The sequence below is a fragment of the Cryptomeria japonica genome, chromosome 3 (assembly GCF_030272615.1).
Source record: "Cryptomeria japonica chromosome 3, Sugi_1.0, whole genome shotgun sequence".
Lineage (NCBI taxonomy): Eukaryota > Viridiplantae > Streptophyta > Pinopsida > Cupressales > Cupressaceae > Cryptomeria > Cryptomeria japonica.
In genome coordinates this window covers 790225357-790249132 of record NC_081407.1, presented here as the reverse complement: position 1 = coordinate 790249132, position 23776 = coordinate 790225357, and the positions used below count along the sequence as shown (strand labels likewise).

The window sequence follows — 23776 nt, the reverse complement described above, 5'->3', positions numbered from 1 at the left end:
AAGTTCACAGCTTTAGCAGAGGGTGCAGGCTTGATTGATAACACTTCCTTTGCTCCCTCTCAGGAGCGAAATCCTCTTTCATTGCCCACACATTGGAGCAACTTGTTCTTCTTAAGCATATTGGAGGATAATGAGCTAGTTTAGTGCCTTCACAATCACTTTAATCACTCAAATTCATCAAGTGCATCGAGATTTTGACTAAGGAATGGAGGGAAGATGACAAAATTAAAATCACTTCCATTGCTCCTTAACAAGAGCGAAAAACACTTCCATTGCTCCTTAACAAGAGCGAAAAACACTTCCATTGCTGTCCCTTGAAAGCAAATTTCCCTTCCATTGCTCTTGGTTAGGAGCAAAATATGTTTCCTTTGCCCCTCGTTGGGAGTGAATTTGCTTCTAGAACCTTACATGAGCGTAATACAATGCATTTGAGTTGATGGAATAAGAGTAAATGGGTAAAAAGGAGGTAAGATTCAAATTGAAGTCCATTTTCATTGCTCCTCAGTGGAAGTGAATTTCACTTCCATTACTCAAGTCTAGGAGCGAAATTCCTCCTAAGGCCTTCCTTAAGGCTAATTTGACACATCTACACACTAGAAAGGCAAAATCACCAGGTCTAAAGTTGATGCAAAGGTAAGGAATCGATAAAACCTAGCTAAGAGGTGAGTTTGAGGCCTACTTCCTTTGCTCTCTGATGGGAGCGAAAATCCCTTGCATTGCTCCTTGTTAGGAGCGAATTTGTGTTCCTTTGCTTGAGATTGGGAGTGAAATTGATCCCAAAGCCTTTCTTAAGGTTGATTTGATCAACTTGAAGTGGTGAAAGGCAAAATTTGATTAAGTGTGAGAATTTACTTTGCTCCTCTCTAGGAGTGAATTCTTGTTCCATTGCCTCCCTTTGAGGGCGAAAAGCTCTTCCTTTGCCCTTAGATAGGAGCGAAGTTGATTCCTCTTCTTGAGGTTATTTTGACATATTTTCATGTATGAAGGATAGAGAACTTAAGTTTTGAATTGATGGAATGAAGAGGTTGAAATTTTGGCTAAGTATCAAAAAATATCCATTGCTCCTCGTTAGGAGCGAATTCTACTTCCATTGCCCTTATTTGAGAGCAAAAATCATCCCGAGGCAATTTTGAGCATTTCATATGGGAGAGATGATGATCTTGAGGTATAAGGGGCAATATTGGTGAAATTTAGCTGAAAGAAGTGAGTTTCTTACCATTTCCATTGCTAAGTGTTGGAAAACTTCCATTGCTCCCTGATTGGAACGAATTATACTTCCTTTGCTCCCTGAAAAGGGCGAAATCACTTGCCTTTGCTCCTTCATGAGAGCGAATTCACTTCTAGGGCATTCATTGAGGGTAATTTGATGGTTTTTGCACAAAGACTAAAAAAATTAAGGAATGAATGAGGTACAAGGGATCAATTGATGAAGAGGTGATGGAATGATGCTGATCTTCCTTTGCTCCTCATTAGGAGCGAACTAGATTCCCATTGCTCTGAATTCCATTGCCTATCCTTAGGAGCAACCTCCTCTCTAAATGCACTCATCAAGCCTGCAACTCATAAAATGGGAGATCATGTCAAATTAAGAGATTATAAAGGTTATATATCATGTGTGTTTGATGCTCATTTGTTTGTTTTGCAGGAGGTGAAGAAAGAAATCAAAAGGACCAGTTTGGAGGAAGATCGAAATAAGTATCCCAAGGAGGAAATTTCACCATCAAGGTCAAGATATAAGGAAGATGTCTTCAATAGGACCTCATAGGCAAACACAAGGATACCAAGAAGGTGACTACACAAGAAGCATTCACTTATACAAGGACATGATCCACAACACTAATGGCATGAAGAGAATCACACAGAAAGAGTTTCCAAAAGAGTTAAGAAGTAGCTATGACATCAAGGGTTCATTCCAAGGCAGTCACAAGATCCAGAACTAAGAGGAAGTCAACATCTACACCTTGCACCTCCATGATCGAGACATTCAAGAGGATAGTTTCAGAAGAGTTAATCAAAGTTAGAAGATCATCATCATCACTGCTGAAGCTGGATGATGTTGAGTATCAAGAAATGTTATTCATGATGAATCTATTCCATGAATGCAAGTTGAGGTGTCATCCCAGTCATTACTCACCAATCAGAGGAGTTCCACATTAGCATGTTCGGATCTAATGAACCAAGCTCACCCATGGGAGCACAAAGTCCAATGTACCTACCCCCATTATCTATTGGTCAAGTGCTATAGAGATGACATGTGTCAAAATGTTGTAGATATTTCATTGGCCAGAATAAAGTTTGTTGTAACAAACCCTAATTAGGGTTTTCATTGTAAAATCTCAGCCATTGATCTCAAATCAATCCAGGTCGTTCATTGTAGTGAGCTCTCTATATAAGGCTCAAGATTTTTTATTTGTAAATGTTAATAGAATGGGAATAGAATAGAATAGTGTATAGTCCAAGGATAGATAGATAGAATAGAAGTTAGATTAGGAGAAGGCAAAGATTGTTGCCAAAACCTTGTTGTAAAGAACATATGATTTCATTGAAGTTATAGTGAATTAATGTGTCATTTCAACAAGTTGCATGGTCTCTACTTCTCAATTCATTTGCTTTCATGTCGATCAAATTGAATGGAGGGATTTGTTGAATGCATTTGTGTGGAATCCGTTTAGTCCATACCACTAGCCTCTTGCTGATTGTAAGTGTGCCTTGCGTGGTCAACTGGGATGATATGAGCTTAACTTCAAATTGTTATACATCCATTGTTTATGCAGTCACTTGAATGGTAATCAATATTTCATGATAATGATTTGAACATCTTTGAATTGCATGCTAGGAGATTGCACTGAGCTTGTGTCAAATTGTTCAGTTTGATAGTGAGGCCTCGCCCAGTACGATTCCATTGAATCATTCACTCTTCACTTGTATTCTTAGGATTAGGGTAAACTCTTTAAACCTCATGCCTTTTGATCTTTCTTTATTCTCCAATCAAGTAGTTAGGATCTAAGTTCCAACAATTCAAGTGTTCAAGTATTTAAATGTAAGTCCCCTTGTGATTCTAGCATAATCACGTCAACCATTGAGCTTAGCCACAGGTCGTGACCCGACATATAAGAACCTTGGAGCTATCTCAAGTGATCCTTAAGCGAATCTTCAGCATTTGAGAGACTTTGATCAAGAGAGGATAAGATACTTTTGGGTATTTTATTTTGTGTTTGCATGTGCATAAAAAACACATCAACACGCCTAAGGGTGCAAAGTAAAGTAAAAGACAATGAGGCTTGTGAGAGGGCATAAACAAATGAATTTATGAAGATTAAAATGTGCAGAGCTTAGATTCAAAATGAAGATGTTGAGAGTTAAAGAGGCCATTGAAGGCCATGTGATGTAACCATTGTCTTGAAATTTGATAGAATAAATTTTTTTTCTTGTTTTGTTGCAATCTTAATCAGTAATTGTGGAATTTAATTTGGGAGTAGAGAGTATTTGCCTATGTAAGTTTGTTTGGTCGGTTTGTAGTAGGGGGGAAGTCCCCTCTTGCATCAATTGGTATTAGAGTGAGGGGTTTGGAGGGTGTAGAGCATACACCAAGATTTGTGGGAAGACTGAAGCGATTGTGGAGAGTTCAAGAGGATTGTTGTAGGTTTGTGAAGTTCCGATCAATTGAGAGCTTGAAGTCATGAAGAAGAATGTGATGCATGAAAAATGATTGCAGCAGATGAGAAGATGATGAGTTTGAAGAAGAGGATGAGGTGGGTCACGAGGAGGTTTGTTTTGATTTTGTTTTTGTAACAATATTGGGAAGAGAGTTATGGAATGTGGAAAATTCCCTTAAAAAAGGATAATTGCAGTCGGAAGGAGAATGATGTGAGAGCAACCCCCACAAATGCGAAGGAGAAAAGAGAGGAGAACACAGTAGTTGTGGACCGTGATTTGGTGAGTGAACGACAGAGAATGCGATGGAGGTGAAAGTACCTTGCAGATTGAGGTAGTGGAAGAGGAAGAAGTCCAGAAGGTGGTGGTCGCAACAAAGGTTTACCAAGAATTTGATGAAGATGACACGTTGCCTCGAGAGGGGATCATGAAGATTGAAGAGATGTTCATGTCGAGTGAAGAAAATGAGAAAGAAGATGTAGCAGAGCTACTTGAAGTAGTATTTGCAATGAGAGGTGATGAAGATGTTGGAGTAGTAGAGGTCGAAGACGATGTTGTAGCAGTTGAGATTAGTGAGGTAATTATCGATTTAAGTTTTGTGAAGTAAAGAAGACTAGAAGTGCGTTAGTTGTAGATGTGCATATAGGAAGAGTACAAGTGGATATTGCAGATTGGTGTCAAACGATTGCTTGTTTGCGTGTGTAAGTAGTAGATGATACTACCAGTGAAACCTGGTGGAGGTAGTCAATTTGTGGTGGATTGAAATCAATGAATGAGGGGAAGAGTGAAGAGGTTAGATAATAGGTTGTTGGATGTCATGAAGGAGAAGAGGAGAGGAGATATTCTTTGGTAGAGGCAAACGGTACATAGTGGATGTGATTCCAAGAGACGAGAGAAGAGTGGTGAGCAAAGTTGTGGGAGGAGGATGACAGTTGTTTTGACAAGATGTTGGAAGGGAAGGAAAAAGAAGTAATTTTTTGTACTTGACATATGGATGGAGTTCGTTGTAGGTTCTTTACAACTTGGAAGGGTAATCCTATTACCTAACTCCATTTTGTGAGTTCTACTCACAATTTTTTTGATACTTGATGTGTTTGGTGCAGGAGCACATGGGCGGAAAAGTGGTCAACACCAACCAAAAATATTGGTTTCTATTTTTCAGTTTGTTTTGGTATGTTTATGGCATCTCTTAGGTGCTTGGCCTTTGTTAAGGTGAAAGCTTTGGATTAGGGCTTGGACATCCATCAAATCATAAAGGATACAAGAATTTTGTCATATGTTGCCGTTGCGTTTTGGTTAGGATAAAACATATGATTTGAGCTTCAAGGAGGAGAATAATGATGGTAGCAATAAGATATCAGGATATGAGTTGATCAAGTTGTATGAATCATTTGTTGATGAATATCCAATTGTATAAATAGAAGATCCATTCGACCAAGATTATTGGGAGTAGTGGTGAAATTGAAGACACCTTCATTGCAGGACTAACAGTGTCTTGTAGATTGCATCGATTGCTAGATATGCACAAAACGGATTTGTCGAAAAGGCTTTTGACACTCTCAAGCAAATGAAACTGGTAGGCGTAAAGCCAAATTCCTCAACCTTCCTCAACATCCTCACGGTTTTGAATAGGATGCAACATCCATCTTTTGTCTTGGTAGACATGTATGCAAATTGGAAACGTAGATAGGGCATGCAAACTGTCTAACAAAATGCCTCAAAGAGATGTTGTCTCTTGGTTTGCAATGATTGGAGGATATGAACAAAATGGATGTTGTCACTTTTAAGAAAATGCAAACTGGTTGGTATAAAGCTAAATTTTGCAACCCTTGTCAGCTCCATGTGGCCTATATGGGAAATTGAATTGACATGGAAATTTGTCCAACTTCCAAGCACAAAGTAGTGAGTGATGTCAATGCAGTTTATTAAAATGCTAGAAAGTGGATGGCATCAACTAGAGGAAAACATTTAACCTTTCAAATTGCACATGATGTGGAAAGAGAGCTGCATTGATAAGATTGAGGGATACCTTAGGAGAGACCTGATAGGAAAATGGGTAGAATCAGCTCAATAAAGGATAGAGAAAGGCATCAGTCAAGTTGACCAAGAAGAGAAGATAGAATGATTTGCAGGATATTCATTGTCATATAAAAAGAGAGAGGGCATTGGAACATGGAAGAAGTGAAGGAAAAGAGTGGGAAATCGGCTAGAGGGGGCCTTGAAAACATAGAGCTGGAAATGGCGCTTGAGGGTGCAAAGTGAAGTGAAAGCCATTGAAGCCTATGAGAGGGCATAAACAAATGAATTTATGAAGATTAAAATGTGCAAAGCTTAGATTCAGAATGAAGAAGATGCTGAGGGTTAGAGAGGCGGTTGAAGACCATGTAATGTAATTGTTGTTTTGAATTTGATTAAATGAAATTGTTTCCTGTTGTGTTGCAATCTTAATTAGTAATTGTGAAATTCAATTTCAGAGCAAAGAGTATTTGCCTGTGTAAGTTTGTTTTGTGGGTTTGTAGCAGAGGGGAAGTCACTATTGTGCAAACCATGAAAATGTCACTCTTCTTTCTCAGATAATCTTGTTAATGATGTCTGAACTAGGAGTATAATGACACACATCCAGCAACGGGTCACTGTCACAATTTTTCTCAGTCATGCACAAATACCCTCATCTGACTACTAGTATTGTTTACCATCCAGACCAACATTTAAGTAATGAAGTTGTCTCCCAAACTTGAAGTGTTCATTGTTGTAGAAGACTAGGGGAAATTTGTTTGCTTTTAGGTTAGGGGAAATGTCAATGAGTTATGATGTTGGAACTTTGGTACTACTAGGGAAGCATGGGTTTATGATTGTTGTGTGAATTTGGAACAGAGACATCAGACATAACATTCTGAAAAAAAAATTCATAAGAAAGAAGCATTTCACATCATTCTTTGCCAATGCATGTAATTTTTTAGCTGTCTGTACTGGTCTGTTTTATAATACTAAAAGCTTCAGAGGCCAAGTTTTCTGAAATGAACCTGGAATTAAACTAACGAAGACATTTTGGCTTATTTATCTTTCAATAAATTGAAGCACATATCTTCTCAATCACAGTTTTTTATGTGTGGTTATTGCTGAGTTGAAACAGAAAGAAAGAAGTTGAAACTCACCAAATCAGAAATATAGGATTTGAAATTACAGCTAGTTGCAATAGCAAGGAGTCTAAAAAGAATTTCAACAATTGCACGTAAACTAATGGCTGACTTCAATTTTAATTGATTCTCTGAGGCCAAAACATTTGTATGTGGAAATTTGTATAATTTCTTCGAGGAGTCAGTAAATGTAGGTTTCTTTATTTCTATGCTTAAAGAACAACTGAAAAGGCTCTTGTTTTAAAAATGTCAATTACAAAAATTTAACGACCAAATAGTGTTTATAGGAAAAAGTTTCCTTTTAAAAGATTAAACATCAGTATTGTAAAGTTTCAATTCTTTGAGGACAGATTCTGATTGTGCTGTCTAGTTTCTTCTTCATGAAACAGTTAGCTGAACTGCTTGATTGGAAGCAGCAGCACGAACTAAGCTCTGGCAAAGGCCTGCTTGATCTGGTATGTTAGATCCTTATTTCGATTTATTTGACTTTTCTATTTCATTTCAGCACCTGACATATATACTCAATAGCATCTTTTAAATTTATATACAAGTTGGGTTTCCACAGTGCATCTTCATGAATTTTAGGATTCATCTGCATAGTTTTAAGACAATATATGCACTCATATTTTCTGTCTGATGGTTCCAAGAATTCAAGTCTCATGAGTATTAGTATTCTACTTGGCATTTATTGCATCTTGGTGATGCTGACATGGTCAAGCACTCAGATTTCCTGGGCAGTCAGCCATCCCAGTACTACCGTGGCTCAAGTACAATACAGTTATCTCTCAATTAACCTCACTTAGCTTGCTACCCAATTTGCACAACCTTCAGCAAGTGCTGCAAGGGTGTGACTTCTAAACAATTCATTTAAATGCAAGTGCTTTTACCACAATCAACCAAATTATGTGATGATTTTTGGGAAGCTTCATAGTTTTGAGAAAATCTATGTCAACCCATATTTCATGAGTCATGGTTTACATGAACTAAACTCTAATGAGCATGAATGGTTCACTTTCATTGCATCGAAGTGATAGTCACATGGATGGAACACTAGAAATACACAGTGGGCCAGTACTACTCTAGCTTAAGTATGTGTAAATATGAAGTTGACTTCACTATCTATTCTGCTTAACTTGCTACCCCATTTGCAAAATCTTCAACACATTTTGTGCCTTATGAACCATTTGTTAGGGAGCTTGCTAGCTCTTTCTTTTATATACAAGTGGTGTCCCTTCTGCAGCATTATTGAAAAATAATATGATAGCAGTTTCAATAGCAAAGGTTCTTATTGCTGACCAATTTTATTTATTATAGCTTTGCGTATCTGCAGGTACAAATGGTTTCTAATGTAGACAAGAAAAGCTGGAATACATGGCTTATGTGTGGAAAGACAAATTCCCAGATGGCTAGGTATTCATAATTCCATTATTACATGTGTAATCAAAGTTTCAAACACATCTTTTTGTTGCCTAAAATATATGGAAGAAGAGCCATGAATTAAATATTTGAAAAATCAACTGATGAGTCTTTCTTTATGCTATCTTCATTTGAAATTACCTTGTCAATCATTGATTAGCTATGTTACCAGGTCCTTTTAAGTACCCAAGAGGACCCTCGTCTACCCAGGGCCGGTGGGCCCAAAATTTTTTTTAACAATAAAACAAAACTGTTTAGATTAAAAACTCTTCCAAAAAAGAGAGATATATTCCACAGTAGAGATTAAGTCTACAGTTACATTAAAATTTTCAAGAGCCTAAACAAGTTGAAGGTTTAATGGCGGACCTAACAATTGTCTCATGATATTCCAAAGAGATTTTCGGCAGCTTCATGGAAGATTTATTTCAACATCTAACCACTGAAAGACATACATTCAACACCAACTGAGCTGTATAATCAGTGATTATGTGCTGGTTATTATATATAAATCAAATTACATAAAATATTCCATCTGGAATATTACATATTTCTTTACTTTAGTTCCTCTATAATAGGGAACCTGTGGAAATCACAACAATTTACACTAATGAAATGTGGAGTTTAGTGGACTATCTTTTATCCTAAAGTGTTTCTCATAATTGTGTCCTTGTAAGAAGTGTAACTTTCAATTTTGGAGCACTGATGCTTTTGAGATTTGAGTATTTTCAGTTCCTTTGTTCTTGTGGGACTTGTTTTTAGTGCTCAATGCCTAAAGGCTAGATATGAATTGCTTTGATATTTATCTTACTGCTATTTGCTGTATGCAGTATGCTCACATTTATCTTTCGCAATGCTTAGTTCTCAAAAAGACATCAATGCTCATTCAACAAACTATTTTGACATCTATCTTAAAATAACTTATTGTCATCATTCACATCGAACCTTGCAGACATATAGGTGAGATTGAAACACACCTTGCTCATCTCAAGAAGCTGTTCTCTGAGCAACAAGAAGTGATAAACACGATTAAGGTGTGTTTGTTAGGTTTTCCTACTTTTTGTTAGTTACACAACTAGATTTGCAAACTTTGTTTGCCGAATCAATTTCAGTATAAACAAAAATTTCAATTGTTGCAGGGTGAACCAGAGCAGCTAGCTGAGGAACAGTACAAACATATTGATGCACAATTCTAAGCTCTCATGTCTTCTAGTTTTGAAGTTCATTAGGTGATTACTTATTCTTGAAGTAATAGTTATCTTTCTAACAAAGTTCAAATGAAAATCTTGAAGCTTATCTGTTAATTTTGCTTCCTTGTTTTTCCCATGTTAGGAAATGCATGTCGTATCAATTGTCTCAGTGAATTGCATAATTTACATGTATAAAAAAACCCAAGTGTAGACGTCTGTCTTTATGATTGTATGCTTTAGCTGTGTAAAATTTGTAATCCAGGAAGCAAGGTATTTTTCAGTTTGAGTGTTATATATTTATTTCTGTAATTAAACTCATAATCTTGATTTTCATTATGTAAATCATTAGTTGATGTAATGTTGGAAAGAATGGTATACGAGTTTCATGTTGTTAGAAGGAAGAAATGAAATAAATGGAAATACAGGACTAGGATAAGACAGCCTTTACATCCTTGTGAGGAACTATGGTTACAAAATTTTACCCTATGTCTCACAATGCTCCTGCCATATTCAGGAGAGAAGTCAATAGTTTCTTTTCAAACCTTGTGTATAATCTATATGGATGATTTCTCAATGTGTTGTGGAAATTTTCAACAAGCAATGGATAATTGGAAAATAATGTTTAAAAGATGTGAACAGATTGGTGAGGAACGTAGCCACAAAAAAATCTTGATGATCATAGAAGATGGAATAACACTTGGAGATCTGCTTTCAAATGGCAAAACTCGGGTAGATACCGCTAAAATATCTAGAACGCTTCTCCCTTCCCACTAAGTTAAGCATATTACGATGTTTCTTGGGACATGTTGGAGAATGTATGATGTTCATTTAAATCTTTAGTAATATAACATTCCACTTACCAATTATTAGCTAAAAATGTTGCAAGGTGCTCTTGGTTTCCAAAATCACTGCCCACATTCCTAGAGGAATTAATCCACTCTAGGGCTATAAAAATGTCATCATAAAAGGGGGGTCGATCAATTCATCAACAAAATGTAATTGATTTAAGGCCAATTTCTAATACTGTGTATTCTCTCTTTCACTTAAAGCTTAGTTAAATGCAAGAGGGTGTTTCTAGAAGTCTCCTTATCATGATTGATCACAACTAAAGATAAACAAGTCGAAATTGTTGTAGTAGTACTCAATGTATGTTTGGTCCCAAAGGTTCTCATTAGATCAAAGCCTAACCTTTTGCACATAAAAGTACAAGATCTAGATATGCAAAACCTGATTCTTAAAAGGTAAGAACTTTTATGGCTTGCTAAAGATGCTTCCTTGGTTGAATTGTTGAATCTCGAGGTGCCTACATACTACTAACATACTCCTACACTATTGGTGGAAGCTGTTTATCATTTTGAGTGCATAGTTGATCACACAATTCCAAGGTCAGTGCCTAATCCATTGGTTTATAGTCATAGTTTACCAAGAGAAATAACACTTTGACATCCAAATAGAAAATGAGCTATGCATAGGCATACACCAAATATATATATTAGACAACTAAACATACTTAGTGATCCATCTCCAAATTGTAGTAAGACAAATGTAAATAAAGAAGAGACCATTACAAAGCTTGCGATGAATTAGAATGTTGCCACATTCATCAAATCTTTATTACAATCATATTAGGAAATGTGGCAAGAGGAAACCCTAAGCTAGAATTCTCTTTAAGATCTTCAAATGGGATTGTGGAGATGTTCATTAACTAACATCATTTACAATACAAAGACCTCGTGATTTACCAAAAAATGTTACTCTATGGACATTTGGACTTGTGGTAGTTGCAACCCTAGAAATTCATCGACGCTTAGTCTTGTGGAAGGCTAGAAATGGTCGACCCTTTGTTTGGAAAACAAACTTGTAATTGAGCACTTTGCTTGATCGCCTAATTGCTTGCTAGAATTTGATGGACAATAGTTCATACATGTGTTGTGCAAGACAAGGGAAATTCCACAAAAAAATTGAAATGGTTGATTTGGAATAGGTGTGAAGATCACCGGGAGTTGGAATTCAGCAATTGCATTGATGGTAGTATGGTTGACCTCACTTGCACCATTGAAAATGCATGTGAATTTGTGCCCTTGTGTTGTATTATTGTTTTTTAGGTGGGAAAATACACTTGGAACAATTGCAAGAGTCAAATTGGGTTGTTAATGGCGTCTTGGGAAGATTTGGGTAGTGATAGGGGCAATCTAGAATAAATGTATAAATTCGATACAAAATAGAGGTCGAGATGGGAGATGTGGGTTTTCACTTCAGGGCTGCAGATTGGGATAGGACATTACAATGGAAGTTCAAACTCCTAAAACTATGCTAATGAATGAAAATGAGTTAGTTGAAAATGTTAGAAAAAATCTTGGGAAATGATATAGAATTAGAGGCAAGAACATCTTGTAGTCCAAAGAAACTCTGCATGACATGAGGAAATGATTGGCACAACCATTGGGCAACTTTGTGAGAGTATGATTTGGAATTCGTTTTTAGGACATGAAGTTAAAATGGAAGTTTAGAAGTTCATCAAAACTCTACAAAAGAAAGAATTGGGCAAAGGAATTGCTTGGGGGAAATGTGGGATCTTGGTATAGAATTGAAGGTTGAAAGTGGAATTTAGGATGAGACATTAAAATGGTAGTTCGGAAGTACATTGAAAGTCTAGAATGTGCGAAAAACATGTAAAATCGGTGAAAGGAAGTGGAGGCAGTCCAGAAGTGCAATATGATTCCACAAAAAAGAGGAGCTACAAGGAATGAGAGAAACAATCGAGGAATCAAAGATTTGGATGTCAGAAAGTAGAAATAGAAGATGGAAAAAGTTTTTTGAAACTTTTATAAGTATGCAAAGGGTACGAATGGACTCTGCAACTCCACAAAAGTGAAAATAGAAAGAAGCAACATAAGATAAGAATGTGGGGATGTGGAAATGAATAGGAGGTTGGGATAGAGAAGGTTGGAAGTCCATCAACATTCTACAAACAAAAGAATTGAAGGGAAATGGAGACCTTATAGACTTTGCAAAACTTATGGGGTGTCGACAATTAGGATAGGATATTGGATGAGTGGAAAATGTCCAAAACTCCAAAAAATTCTCAACTTTGTAGAAATGGAGGAAAAGAAACAAAACCTTGTAGGAATCATAACTATTTTTTATTTTTGCAACCTTTGACAATTGATACGAACATTGGGGATGATGAGGAACAACATTAAGGCAATTTGACCAAGGAAAACCCATTTGTAGTTTTGTCAAATCGATTATAGATGATGGAAAAATGAGATTAGGACTCAAGAAATAATTCGCATTTTTTAGATTGAGCCCCAATAGGTAGGAAAAACCCTTAATAATTAATAAATTGTATAAATATCAAATATCTCTAATATCATAATGCTACGATTTCAATTTACAATTGTTGTGATGGAAAATCCCATACATGGTATGGCAAGTTGAAGACTAGTGAATAAAATGTAGAAACATGTAAGACAAGTTTGGAATTGTGAAATGAGCCACAATGATATCGTATGACGATGCCCAACAATATTATGAAGTTTTGTGATAGCAAAGAAAATGGTACAACTAGAAAAGATGTTGAACCATATATTAACCCTAACATGGTACAACAATCTTGGTACTTAGAAATAATAATCACGAAAGTAGATAAGATTTGTTGCTGAACAACCAATGTCTATTCAATGAGATATAAATAATGAAATCTTTGCCAATTGGAACAAGTCTATAAATATTTAGCACAACTTTTGACTATGAGCACAAATGCAATCCTTGGATGGAATCACTTCAAATGGACAAGAGGGTTTTTGTCATCCAATCTAAATAAAAATTGAGAGGGTTTTAGTCCTCTAGATTCCTTACACTAATAGGAATTTTATGTTTGGCAAGAAGATGAAAACAAGTGCTCGATCTTAGAGAAAATAATTTGGTAATGATGACAATGGATGCCCTTTTTTTTCAAAAGTTTTTCTTTATGTTCACCTTTTAGTTTTGGGTTTTCTTTTCTTGTCCAATATTTCCTCCAAAGGTGTTCAAAACACTTGTAATAAAATATTTCATTAGGCCCTCATTAATAAAATAATAACAATACATAAGTTGTCCTTTTATAATGTTACAAAAATAAAGTTATGATATATTATCATTATTAAATTATTTCTTGACTTTATTCCGTAATGTATGAGAAATAAAAAATATGCTACAAGTCTCCAAAATATTTTAAATGTGAGAAGAGGGCATGACAATTTGCCCTTTCCAAAATTGCTTGCCCTCAAGCAATTGGAAGTTTGGATTTTCAAGCATCTTAGCACCCTCCCATATAGTATCTTCAGTTGGGAGATTTTTCCATTGCACTAGATAATTTATTCTAGTCTTTTTCTTCAACTTCTTCTTGTTTTGTCTTGTGACAACTTCTAGAACCAATATCAACTTTCCTTCTTCATCTAGGGGAGGCAACTTTGGTGAAGGTTTGATATACTATCCAAGTGCCTCTTTTCAAGCATGAAACTTCTCCAAGTCGAGCACAAAACTTCTCCATTTCTCTTCAAGATCATTTCGGGTCCATAAGGCTTGGGTTTTAGTTTTTTTGCTCCATGGAAGATTTCCTTTATGGTTGCAACCCTAGAAAAACCAAATGTCCAACTTGAAATGTCCTTTTTGTTTAATTTTAATTTGCATAGAATTTTTGTTGATTTTGAGCTCGTTGAAGGTAATCTTTGAGTTTTTTTTATAGGCCTTAGTTTTCCCCTTTGTTGTTTAACTTGCAATTGGTTTTTTTTTTCTTCACGACGGATCTCGTATATTTCGCGTGACCGTTTTTGGAGATTTCTATGTTTTGTTTGACATATTTTTTCCTTTTTTTGTGTCGTTTTCTTGCAAATTGAGAGACTTTTTGTTCGTGATTTCGGAGTCTATAGCAAGGGATCTAAAATCACACATTACTTTTTGCAGATATCATGGTTTTTTTTGTTTGTGGGAAATCGTGGGGTGAAGAAAATGTGGGCCTTTTTTCTTTCGATGACATTCGTTTTTCTTGCACCTGTGTCTTTTTCCTACGGTGGCACTTGTTTTCTTCTCTCTGCTCATGATGGGTCTGTGAAGAAATCTGCGTTTTCTGTTCTATGTGCTTGAAGTGTTCTGCGGGTGTGTGAAGGGTTGTGGTAACCGCTCCTAGCCTCTGTTTTTCTACACCTATTGGCTCGCATTTTGGGTTTTGTAATTTTTTCCTTAAAAAATTATTATGGGTTTTACAATTCTTTTTTCCTCAAAAAAATTATTCTCGGTTTTTTAGAATTTCTTCCTAAAAGAATTATTGTTTGGATTTTATAATTTTTTCCTTAAAAAATTATTTTGGGTTTTAATAATTTTTTCTTCAAAAATATTTTGGTTTTATAATTTTTTCCTTAAAAATTATTCTAGGTTTATAATATATTGGTGGGTTTTTTGATTTTGTCCTCAAAATTCATGGGTTCTCTGTTTTAGGTTTTTTATCATTTTTTTTTCGAAAAAACAATGATTTGTAACTTTAGTTTTTATGGTTTGAAGGTTTTTTCCATGAAAATTGTGGTTTCTTGCAGTTTGTTTTGTGTCGCACCCAGAGTTGTTGAGGCGAACACCTTGCAAAAATTTGTGGTTTATGACAGAATCGTGTTTCTTGCTCTTTGGAGGGTTTGCTGATTTTTCCTCAAAATCGTGGTTTTAGGTTTTTGTTGGTTTCGGTTTTGTTACCTGTTGACGTGTATTTTGTACACTATCAAACACAGAATAAAATACCTAAAGGTACCTTATCCTCTCTTGAGTAAAGCCTCCGATTGCTGAAGATATCGCGAAAAAGGATCAATCAGGATGACTTCAAGGTTCTTGTATGTAGGGTCTCTACGTGTGGATAAGCTCTCTGTGGTATGATGTGATTTGCTGGAATCACAAGGGGACTTACATTTGATGATTGAACGTCTGATCTGCTTTGAATATTGTTGGAACATAGGCTCTTACTAGCTTTGATTTGAAAAAAGGAAAAAAGATGAGGGCGAGGAAAGGATCTAATCCTAACACTAAGAATGTAAGAACAATGGATTGATCTTTGATGAAATTCTAACTAAGTCTTGTTTTGACATCACAGGAACATCTCCACAAGGTTAGTGCGATCTTCGAAGGAAAACTTTATGATGTTCAAATCATCACCGCAGGCATAGACACCATCAGGTTGATGCATATCGATGAAGAAGCGACAATTGAAGTTAAGCTTAAGCTGAATGATTCCAGTTGACTACGCAAGGCAAGTCTGCAATCAACAAACTGCTAGTAGTATGGATATACGAATTCCACCACCAATCAAGCACATTTCTTCCACTCATCTAATAACATGAAATCAAATATAAGAAGTATAAAGACCATGCACATTGTCGAATCGACCCATAAATTTCACCATTTCTTCAATGAAGTTACAAGTCTCTTACAACAACATCTTGGCAACAATCTTTGCCTTCTCTCTACTCTACTCTAATTGCTATTCTATCAACTATATTCTAACTCTTCCAACTATCTTCTAACTCTCTAACTATTGCTAATTACAAAATGAAATGCCAGGGCTTATATAGTGCCCTCAATACAATTCGATGGCTAAGATCAATTCGAGATCAATGGCCAAGATTTTACAATGAAAACCCTAATTAGGGTTTGTTACAATCATTACATAACATTTAATGCCTGACCAATGAAATAATTGTATTGCTTGGACACATGTCCTCTCTGGAAAATTCCACCAATGGATAGCTGGGGTAGGTACATCGGAGTTTGTGCCACCTTCCATGAGTTAGGTACATTGAATCTGGAAATGCTAAGGTGGACTACACTGACTGGAGAAGTGATGACTAGGATGCCACCTCGTCTGACACTTGTAACTTGGTAAATATTCAACTTGATGTTGTTGAGAAGCTAGCTTTAATTAATTCATCTGGTACTATCTGCTTCTTCAACGAACCCTTTGCTTTGACTTCTTGTGTCCTTGATGTGCAGGACGATTGATGTACCTTGCCTTGGAATACTGGATTGGAGAAGGTCGCCCTTATCTTGATGATGTTAGTCCAAAGAAGGCCATCCTTGTCGATGCTAGACTGGAGGAGGTCGTCCTTGTCCTTGCTTGATCGTCCTGGAGGAGACCGTCCTTGATCTGGCTTGATTTTCCTTGATGAGAGTCTTCCGACTTGTAGATCCTTCGAGTTTGGGAGTCGCCATCTTGATACCTACACAACATTTCAAAATTAGTAACATGTTTTGCAACGTGGAAATATAGACTAGAAAGAGGATTTAAGTTTTAAATTAGGAAACCTCATGATAAATCTTTGAATTATCATTTCCTAAATTTAACTAAGCCACTTGAAATTGAAAATTGAAAATTCAAAATTGAGACTAGGAGAATCTCGCCATACCTCCACTTGAGAACTAAATCTAAGAAAAGATGCAAAATTAAGCAAGTTTGCTAGGCAAAATGTGGGTCGAAGTCTTCAAAATGTGCTTCTTCTATCAACTTCACGACCTCTAGCCTTCAACTCCTTGAGGAAAATTCGCTCCACCTCTGGCCTTCAACAAAAATCGCTCCTTCTTGGACCAAATTTCGCACCTTGTTGCTCTTCTCCAAATTGCATTTGAGTGAATGAGTGAATGATGGATTAACATCGCTCAAGATGCCCCCACTATATAGGCGCTTACCATTGCAATTTCCCATAGGCCGACTTGGAAAAATAGGCCAAAAATTTAATAAAAGAAGAGGCCGACTTTATAAAAACATTAAATAATACCCCAAGCGCCCCAATTTTATTTTTGAATTAATAATAATTAATTTTAAATGCCTTTATGATTAAAATTTTGATTTTTTTAAAGGCATAAATTAATTATTAAATGTTTTGCGCACTTATTAAATGTCAATTTAATTTCAAAAATATTTCAAGGTTTTATCGAAATTGGCATTTAATGTGTCATAGATGATATTGGCGCCTAGGCATGGCAAGATAATGGACATCAACAAGATCGCTCTGGTCCCTGGGAGAGGGACAGGAGCGCCCTTATACTTTAGCCTTGCAATTCTTGTTTTTCACGTTCAACACTTCATCCTGGACGTCCAAAATGGCATTTTACTTGAAATCTTGAGTTTGATCTATTCAATTTTTGGAACGAATGCTCCTTAGAACCATTTTCGCCTTGGTCCCTTGGTGAGGGACAGGAGCGATTTTGCCTTTTGCCCTTTGTTTTTGTCTTTTCCAATCGCCAATGCAAGTTGTGAGGTAGGCAATGGTCATTATTGTTCGTCCTATGCATGTTCAATTCGCCCTCTCAAGACAAAACGAGCTCTTCTAAGGATTTTTCGCCCTGGTCCTCTAGTGAAGGACAGGAGCGATTTTTGTATTTGAGCCAAAAATTGTTAATTCTTGTGGACGTTTCCTTGTCCATCGTTTTCCAAAAGGCGTTTCTGACTTTGCACAACTTTGCCTTGGCGTGGTCTTGGAAGGAAATGATTGTTTTAATGAATATCGCCTTGTTCCTTGACTGAAGGACAGGAGCGCCTTTTAGTTTATTGCACAAATTCTTAATTGTATCAACCTTGAATCACTTTCTAGACGTAGAATATCATTCCCCCCTTCATCTTGAGTCCTGGAAGCAAGAAATAGTATTTCACAATGCTAGGTAATTAAGTATTTTGAAAATTTCGCTCAGGTCCCTTGGTGAGGGACAGGAGCACCCTAGCCATTTTTCATCAACTTGATGGCCTTTGTTACTTCATTCCTCCGTGAAACCTTTTAAACATCATTTTGGCCTTGCATCTTGACTTGGATTCGTCCGAATTTGGAGAGGAGGGTTAGCTAATGTGTTTTTCGCCCTGGTCCCTGGGAGAGGGACAGGAGCGCCTTGGCCATTATGAGCTCATTTATGCCTTGCTAACTTTCAAAATTATCTTCAATGGGTTGATTACGCCCTCCTTTATTCATCTCAAACATGAAACTTGCATATCCCTCGCCAGATATTTGTCTTGTTTGAAAATCGCTTTGGTTCCTTGTTGAGGGACAGGAGCTTCATTTGAAAATCGCCCTGGTCCCTTGGAGAGGGACAGGAGCTTCATTTGAAAATCGCCCTGGTCCCTTGGAGAGGGACAGGAGCGATTTTGTCACTTAGGTTGGTTTTCTCCTTTGCAAGCCACTCAAGTTATATTCAATGGACAGAGCACACTTACTTTGGCGTCTTCGAATCACAAAATCACTTAAATCTTGCGAGGATAATGCAAAATTGGAATTCAAGCTCCGGTCCTTCAGTGAGGGATAGGAGCGATTTTTGCTCTCAAGGCCAAATCCTTTTACTTTTCACTTCAAATTTCCTTCGCTGAGGAAAATATCATCTCTTTTCATGCCATGAATAAGAGCCCAAGTCCAAAAAAGGCCCAAGAAGGTGTGTACAAAGAAAATCGCTTTGGTCCCTTGGTGAGGGACAGGAGCGAAATCATCCTGATAGGCGATTTGTTCAACCTTTCATTGCTTTTTGACTAAGTCTGGATGCTTTATCACGTTCATTTTGTCCTCCATCACGCCTTTGATGTCTCAATTTGTCCAAACAAGGTCAGGAATGACTCCACTAAGCCTTTTCGCCCTGGACCCTTGGTGAGGGACAGGAGCGCTTTGCCTTGGTCCCTTGGAGAGGGACAGGAGCGAAATTCGCTCTGGATCCTCAGTGAAGGACAAGAGCGAAATTTGACTTTTTGAACTCTCTATCAGGATAATTTTTATGGAATATAACATTTAAGTATAAATGATACTTTAAGTTATATTCCATATATACTTTCAGGGTGTTTGAGAGTGGTTTCAAACCTCCAGGAGTTATATTGCAAAATCTAGTTTTTTGAGGTTTTTCAGTTTCCAGACTTAGTCAAATTTCAGGATCAGGACATTCCAGACTTAACCAAATTTCAGGATCAGGACTTTTAGACTTGGCCAAATTTCAGGATCAAGACATCACTCCAGCAGGACCTGCTATCCTATTGATCTCCCCGACAGCACTCAAAATGCAAAGGCTAGCTAACAAAACCCTAAAAGACCTAGAAAACAAACCCTAAAAAGCAAAAAGAAAGGGTCCCCATTTGCAATGGGGCGATGTGTGAAAACGTCACAACATTACCCAACATCTGATTAGACAGATTTTGGTGCTCTTGATCATGAACATTTTGCAGATCTAGGGAGAATCTTGGCAGTAACAAAGTGTTGTGAAGAGAAGGGGCAACTTTCTTTACGTTTGTGATCAAAAGACTTGTAGATTGTGTTCTATAGGGTAGTTCATATGATGACCATTAAGTGAGGGTATTAAAATAATGTAGTTGTTCTATAATGGTCATCTTGTTTAGTTTAGTAAGTTTATATTTTCATCTTTAGTTAACGATTGTTTCCTTAAGAAACATCGTCTTGTAATTTGTTATAAATAGTGCCTTTTGTCTCTATTGTAAATATTAGTTAATAGAATTACCATTGTAACAATACCCATGTGCTTGTCACATGTCAATGGTTGTAAAATGCAAGAAAATATTGATTTTGGGAATGCTTTGGGTGCATTTTATCACTTTCATTGTGTTGTAGATTTTTGATTTGGATGTGGACATTCATCTCACATCCACATCACACGTTTGGTCCCGCATGAAAAATCCGCATAATCTTTTAGGTCCATTCATCTCTTTTGTTTCCTCAAATTTCTCCCTTTGCAAGAATTTGAAGTAGATCAAGACATTTCTCTAATATTCGGTCCTAATGTCCACTAACACACTTTTCTTTGCATTTTTCCATTTCCACCTTTGTGGAATTTGGTGGCATATTGGGATATTAACCCATCCCATTCCTCATCTTGACCTTGGGTCCTTTCTCTAAATCCTTACAAGTCCATAATAGTTCTTCATTCCCCCATCCTTGCAGATTTTCGATGTGGATGTGGACATTTGTCTTGCATCCACATTCCATGTCTACTCTCATTAGACTTTCGTGCAACCTCTTCCCTTCTCTTCCTTACCTGATTGCCTTAAGAATCAGGACATGTGAACCCCATTCCAACATCCCTATCCTGCATTCTCTTTTGTACTTTTTTATTGAAAGGACTTATTTTATCATTTCCCACTCATTTCTTCCCATATGGAAGTCGATTTGGTTTTTAGATTGCTTTCACCCCACCCACTCATCACATTCGGTCTTGGTCCAAAATCTTGCTTTCCATCCTCATGTTTGGTTCCTTTCCTTTTTCTCTCGTATCTTGCACTCCTTTTTTTTTTCAATAGTTTGTGGGAATTTCTTTTCTATTCAAATGTTTTTACATCCAAATACCCCTCATTCTTCTACATCCATTTCCAACCTATTTTCTTGCAAGTGTTTTCTTTTGAAAAATCTCTATCCAAAGCTCCTACAAGGAAGCATTATGTTTTGAATGTTGGAAAGTGTTCAGGTTCATGAACTTGTTGAAAACTCAAGGAGGTACTAAAGTTCGCGAAAAGTGTGAAAGTGTGACAAGCCGAAGAGAAAAAGGAAAAGAAAGGAAAAAAAGAGAAAGAAAAGTGGCCAAGTTCAATATATCAACCATATTGTGAACTTGTCGAAAGTGCAATATTCTTTGAATAGAGGCCATAGCTTTGATAAGAATAAAAACAATTTATATTAAAATTTAGAATGTGGGGGAAAGACATCTAAGTGAAATTCAAATGTTTGTTGCATTGTTTTACCCACCCATTCCTACTCCAAAATGGTTCAACTACCATAACTAAAGGTGCACAAGCTTTTAGATTTCTTCTTGTAGATTTTTTGGGCATTCTTTCATTCCATGGAACTTCACATCCAATTCACCATTAATGTAGAGGACTTTTGTAAATCACATAAGAACATTCTTTTTTGCCTTGTGTGTATCTTGGGTCACAATTTTGGGTGTGATCCATGGCGAAACTATGCCCAACGTGCATGTGCGCCCTCTATAGTTTACCAATTGGTGGATTTTTAATTTTAAAGTACATCTCACTCCCCTCAACCCTAGGCAACTTGCATAGGGGGTCTATATGTTGGATTATTCAATTTCAATGTGGTTGGATGTTGAGCCATTTTTTTGGTTTGGGAAGGTCTTTAGCTGATTTTAGGGCATCAAACACTATAAGACGAGTTGTAAATGAAGGAGTGCATGTCGTGGAGAGTAGGAAGGATCATCAATGCACATCTCTAGTAAATGGTATGTATCCATGATAATTTGTAGTGATTTAGTGTAATGCATAGTGTTGACGTGTCTAAAATCGCTGAACTTGCGACTTCATCCGGCCAACGCAGAATAGAATAAACTCACTGAGTATCCTATCCTCTCTCGAGATAAGGAAATCCCTAATGCTGTTTTTTTTGTTTGATCAAAGGGGACAACCTCAAGGTTTTGATTGTTAGGTCTTGACTGCGGGATTACTCAGTGGTCGATGTGTTTTGCTAGAAACACAAGGGGACTTACGATTTGCAACAAGCTGGTCTGTTGCGATTCTCGAATTACGTAATAAAGAGCAAAAGGAAAGGGTTAGGAGATCTAAAACTAACAACACGGGTATGCGAGTAGACGGATTCAACATAACCAATTCCTGCTTGGCCAGAATAGCTCACAACCTTGCAGGAATGGTGCAATCTTCAAAGGGACTTGGAAGATTTTCAGACTGGAGACGCACGGCTAAGCACCCAATTCTGGCGTAGCTCACATGGACACCTGCAATTGAACTAAGCACAATTAAAGGCTCAGGTTAACCATACAAAAGGATACACAATCAATATATCCTCAATGGTATGAGCCTGAATCTATCAAATACCTGCACACCCAAAACAAAAAGATCTATCTAAAATGCTGAGAGAAACCATGCAAACAAGATGAAAACAAGACAATAAACACCAAATCATTGTTTATATATTGATTTCAGTTGCATATTACAACAATTTCTGCAGCATCTCTATGCTACTACTTAAAATCTAACCTATTCTAACTCTAAAATCTAACTCTCACCAGAGTCTGACTATTTAACAAAAATCTCTAACTATCTAACCCTTTACAAAAGAAAGGCCTCTGCCTTTTATAGATTTTACAATACGAGCCAAAGGCTAGGATTAACTGTATCCAAGGGTCCTGATCTGCCTTCCAGAAACTAGCAGCCTTAACCCATGCCCATTAAATTCTCAGTCATCCATTCAACCACAATTTCAACTACCTACCACTCTTTGGCTTCAATTTGAGTCTATCCGGTAGTTGGACATAATTGCCCACAATTGACTTGTTTCCCCTTTTTTTCAAAATATCTGAGTGGGACCTACAAGCAGTTTTACAATAAAACAATTTCAGCTTTTTAGAAATTGAATTCCTGGAATTAAATCCAGCTGTGTGCTTTTTCTCGAGAAGGCATAATAAACTTGCAGCATTCAGAGTGTTCTTTGGTCTTTGGTCCCGGTGGTGGACTTCATCTTTGTTCAGCGGCACGGTTCCCAATGTTTGGTTGCTCTCGCGCTCCTGCAGTGCATTCCCACATCCTTTTTCTTTTCCAATCTTTAGCACCTGGCCTTGTTGCAATCCTTCTTCGATTTGTGTTTCAGGTCTTTCTCGTTCTTTAATGATGTCCTGCGACCTGCGAACGATCAATTTCATTTCAATAAATCAATTTGAAAAATTAATTAATTTAATTTAACAAATATTAAAATTTAACGCCTGGAGGGTCATTTGAAAATTTCCCAAGTTTTAACGCTTTTACTCCTCTTGCGAATTTGGTTGTTCCTGGCAATTTCGGGCAAGAGGGGCGTTCGAAAAGTTTTAAAAACTTTGACATTTTCACCCCTTAATGGTGAATTTCGGGATTTTGGGCACTTTTGCAAACTTTGGGGGATTTTGGAGTCTTTTGCCAACTTTCACTTTTTAACATTTTGGCTAAAAGGTCCGAATTTGGCCATTTGGGGCATTTTTGCCAACTTTTCTCTTTTCAGATTTTCACTTAAAGGTCCAAATTCGGCCCTTTGGGCACTTTTGCCAACTTTATCTTTTTCACATTTTGGCTAAAAGGTCCAAATTTGGCCATTTGGGGCTTTTTTGCCAACTTTTCAATTTTCAGATTTTCACTTAAAGGTCCAAATTCGGCCCTTTGGGCACTTTTGCCAACTTTTTGCAATTTTGGACCTTAAGCCAGTTTTGTCGACTTTAGCAAATTTCGGACCTTAAGGCGATTTTGTCAACTTTTTGCAATTTCAGACCTTAAGCTAGTTTTGTCAACTTTAGCAAATTTCGGACCTTAAGGCGATTTGGTCAACTTTTTGCAATTTCGGACCTTAAGCCAATTTTGTCAACTTTAGCAAATTTCGGACCTTAAGGCGATTTTGT

At 36.9% G+C, this 23776-nt stretch overlaps 1 protein-coding gene across 6 annotated transcripts in view; it reads left to right on the top strand.

The window, feature by feature from the left end:
• The window catches only part of LOC131069597 (kinesin-like protein KIN-12D), a 114950-nt gene that overhangs the window by 78008 nt on the left and 13166 nt on the right, over positions 1 to 23776 (top strand). For 2 of the 6 annotated variants that reach the window (XM_058005117.1, XM_058005119.2), the window contains exons 18-21: positions 7142 to 7246; positions 8122 to 8201; positions 9157 to 9238; positions 9344 to 9433. In XM_058005117.1, coding sequence (XP_057861100.1) covers positions 7142 to 7246; positions 8122 to 8201; positions 9157 to 9238; positions 9344 to 9400 — 324 coding nt within the window. In that variant the 3' untranslated portion in view covers positions 9401 to 9433. Of the gene's footprint in view, positions 1 to 7141; positions 7247 to 8121; positions 8202 to 9156; positions 9239 to 9343; positions 9434 to 23776 lie in introns of those variants that run through there. The other 4 variants (XM_058005118.1, XR_009112147.1, XR_009112148.2 and 1 more) reach the window with 4 other exon arrangements.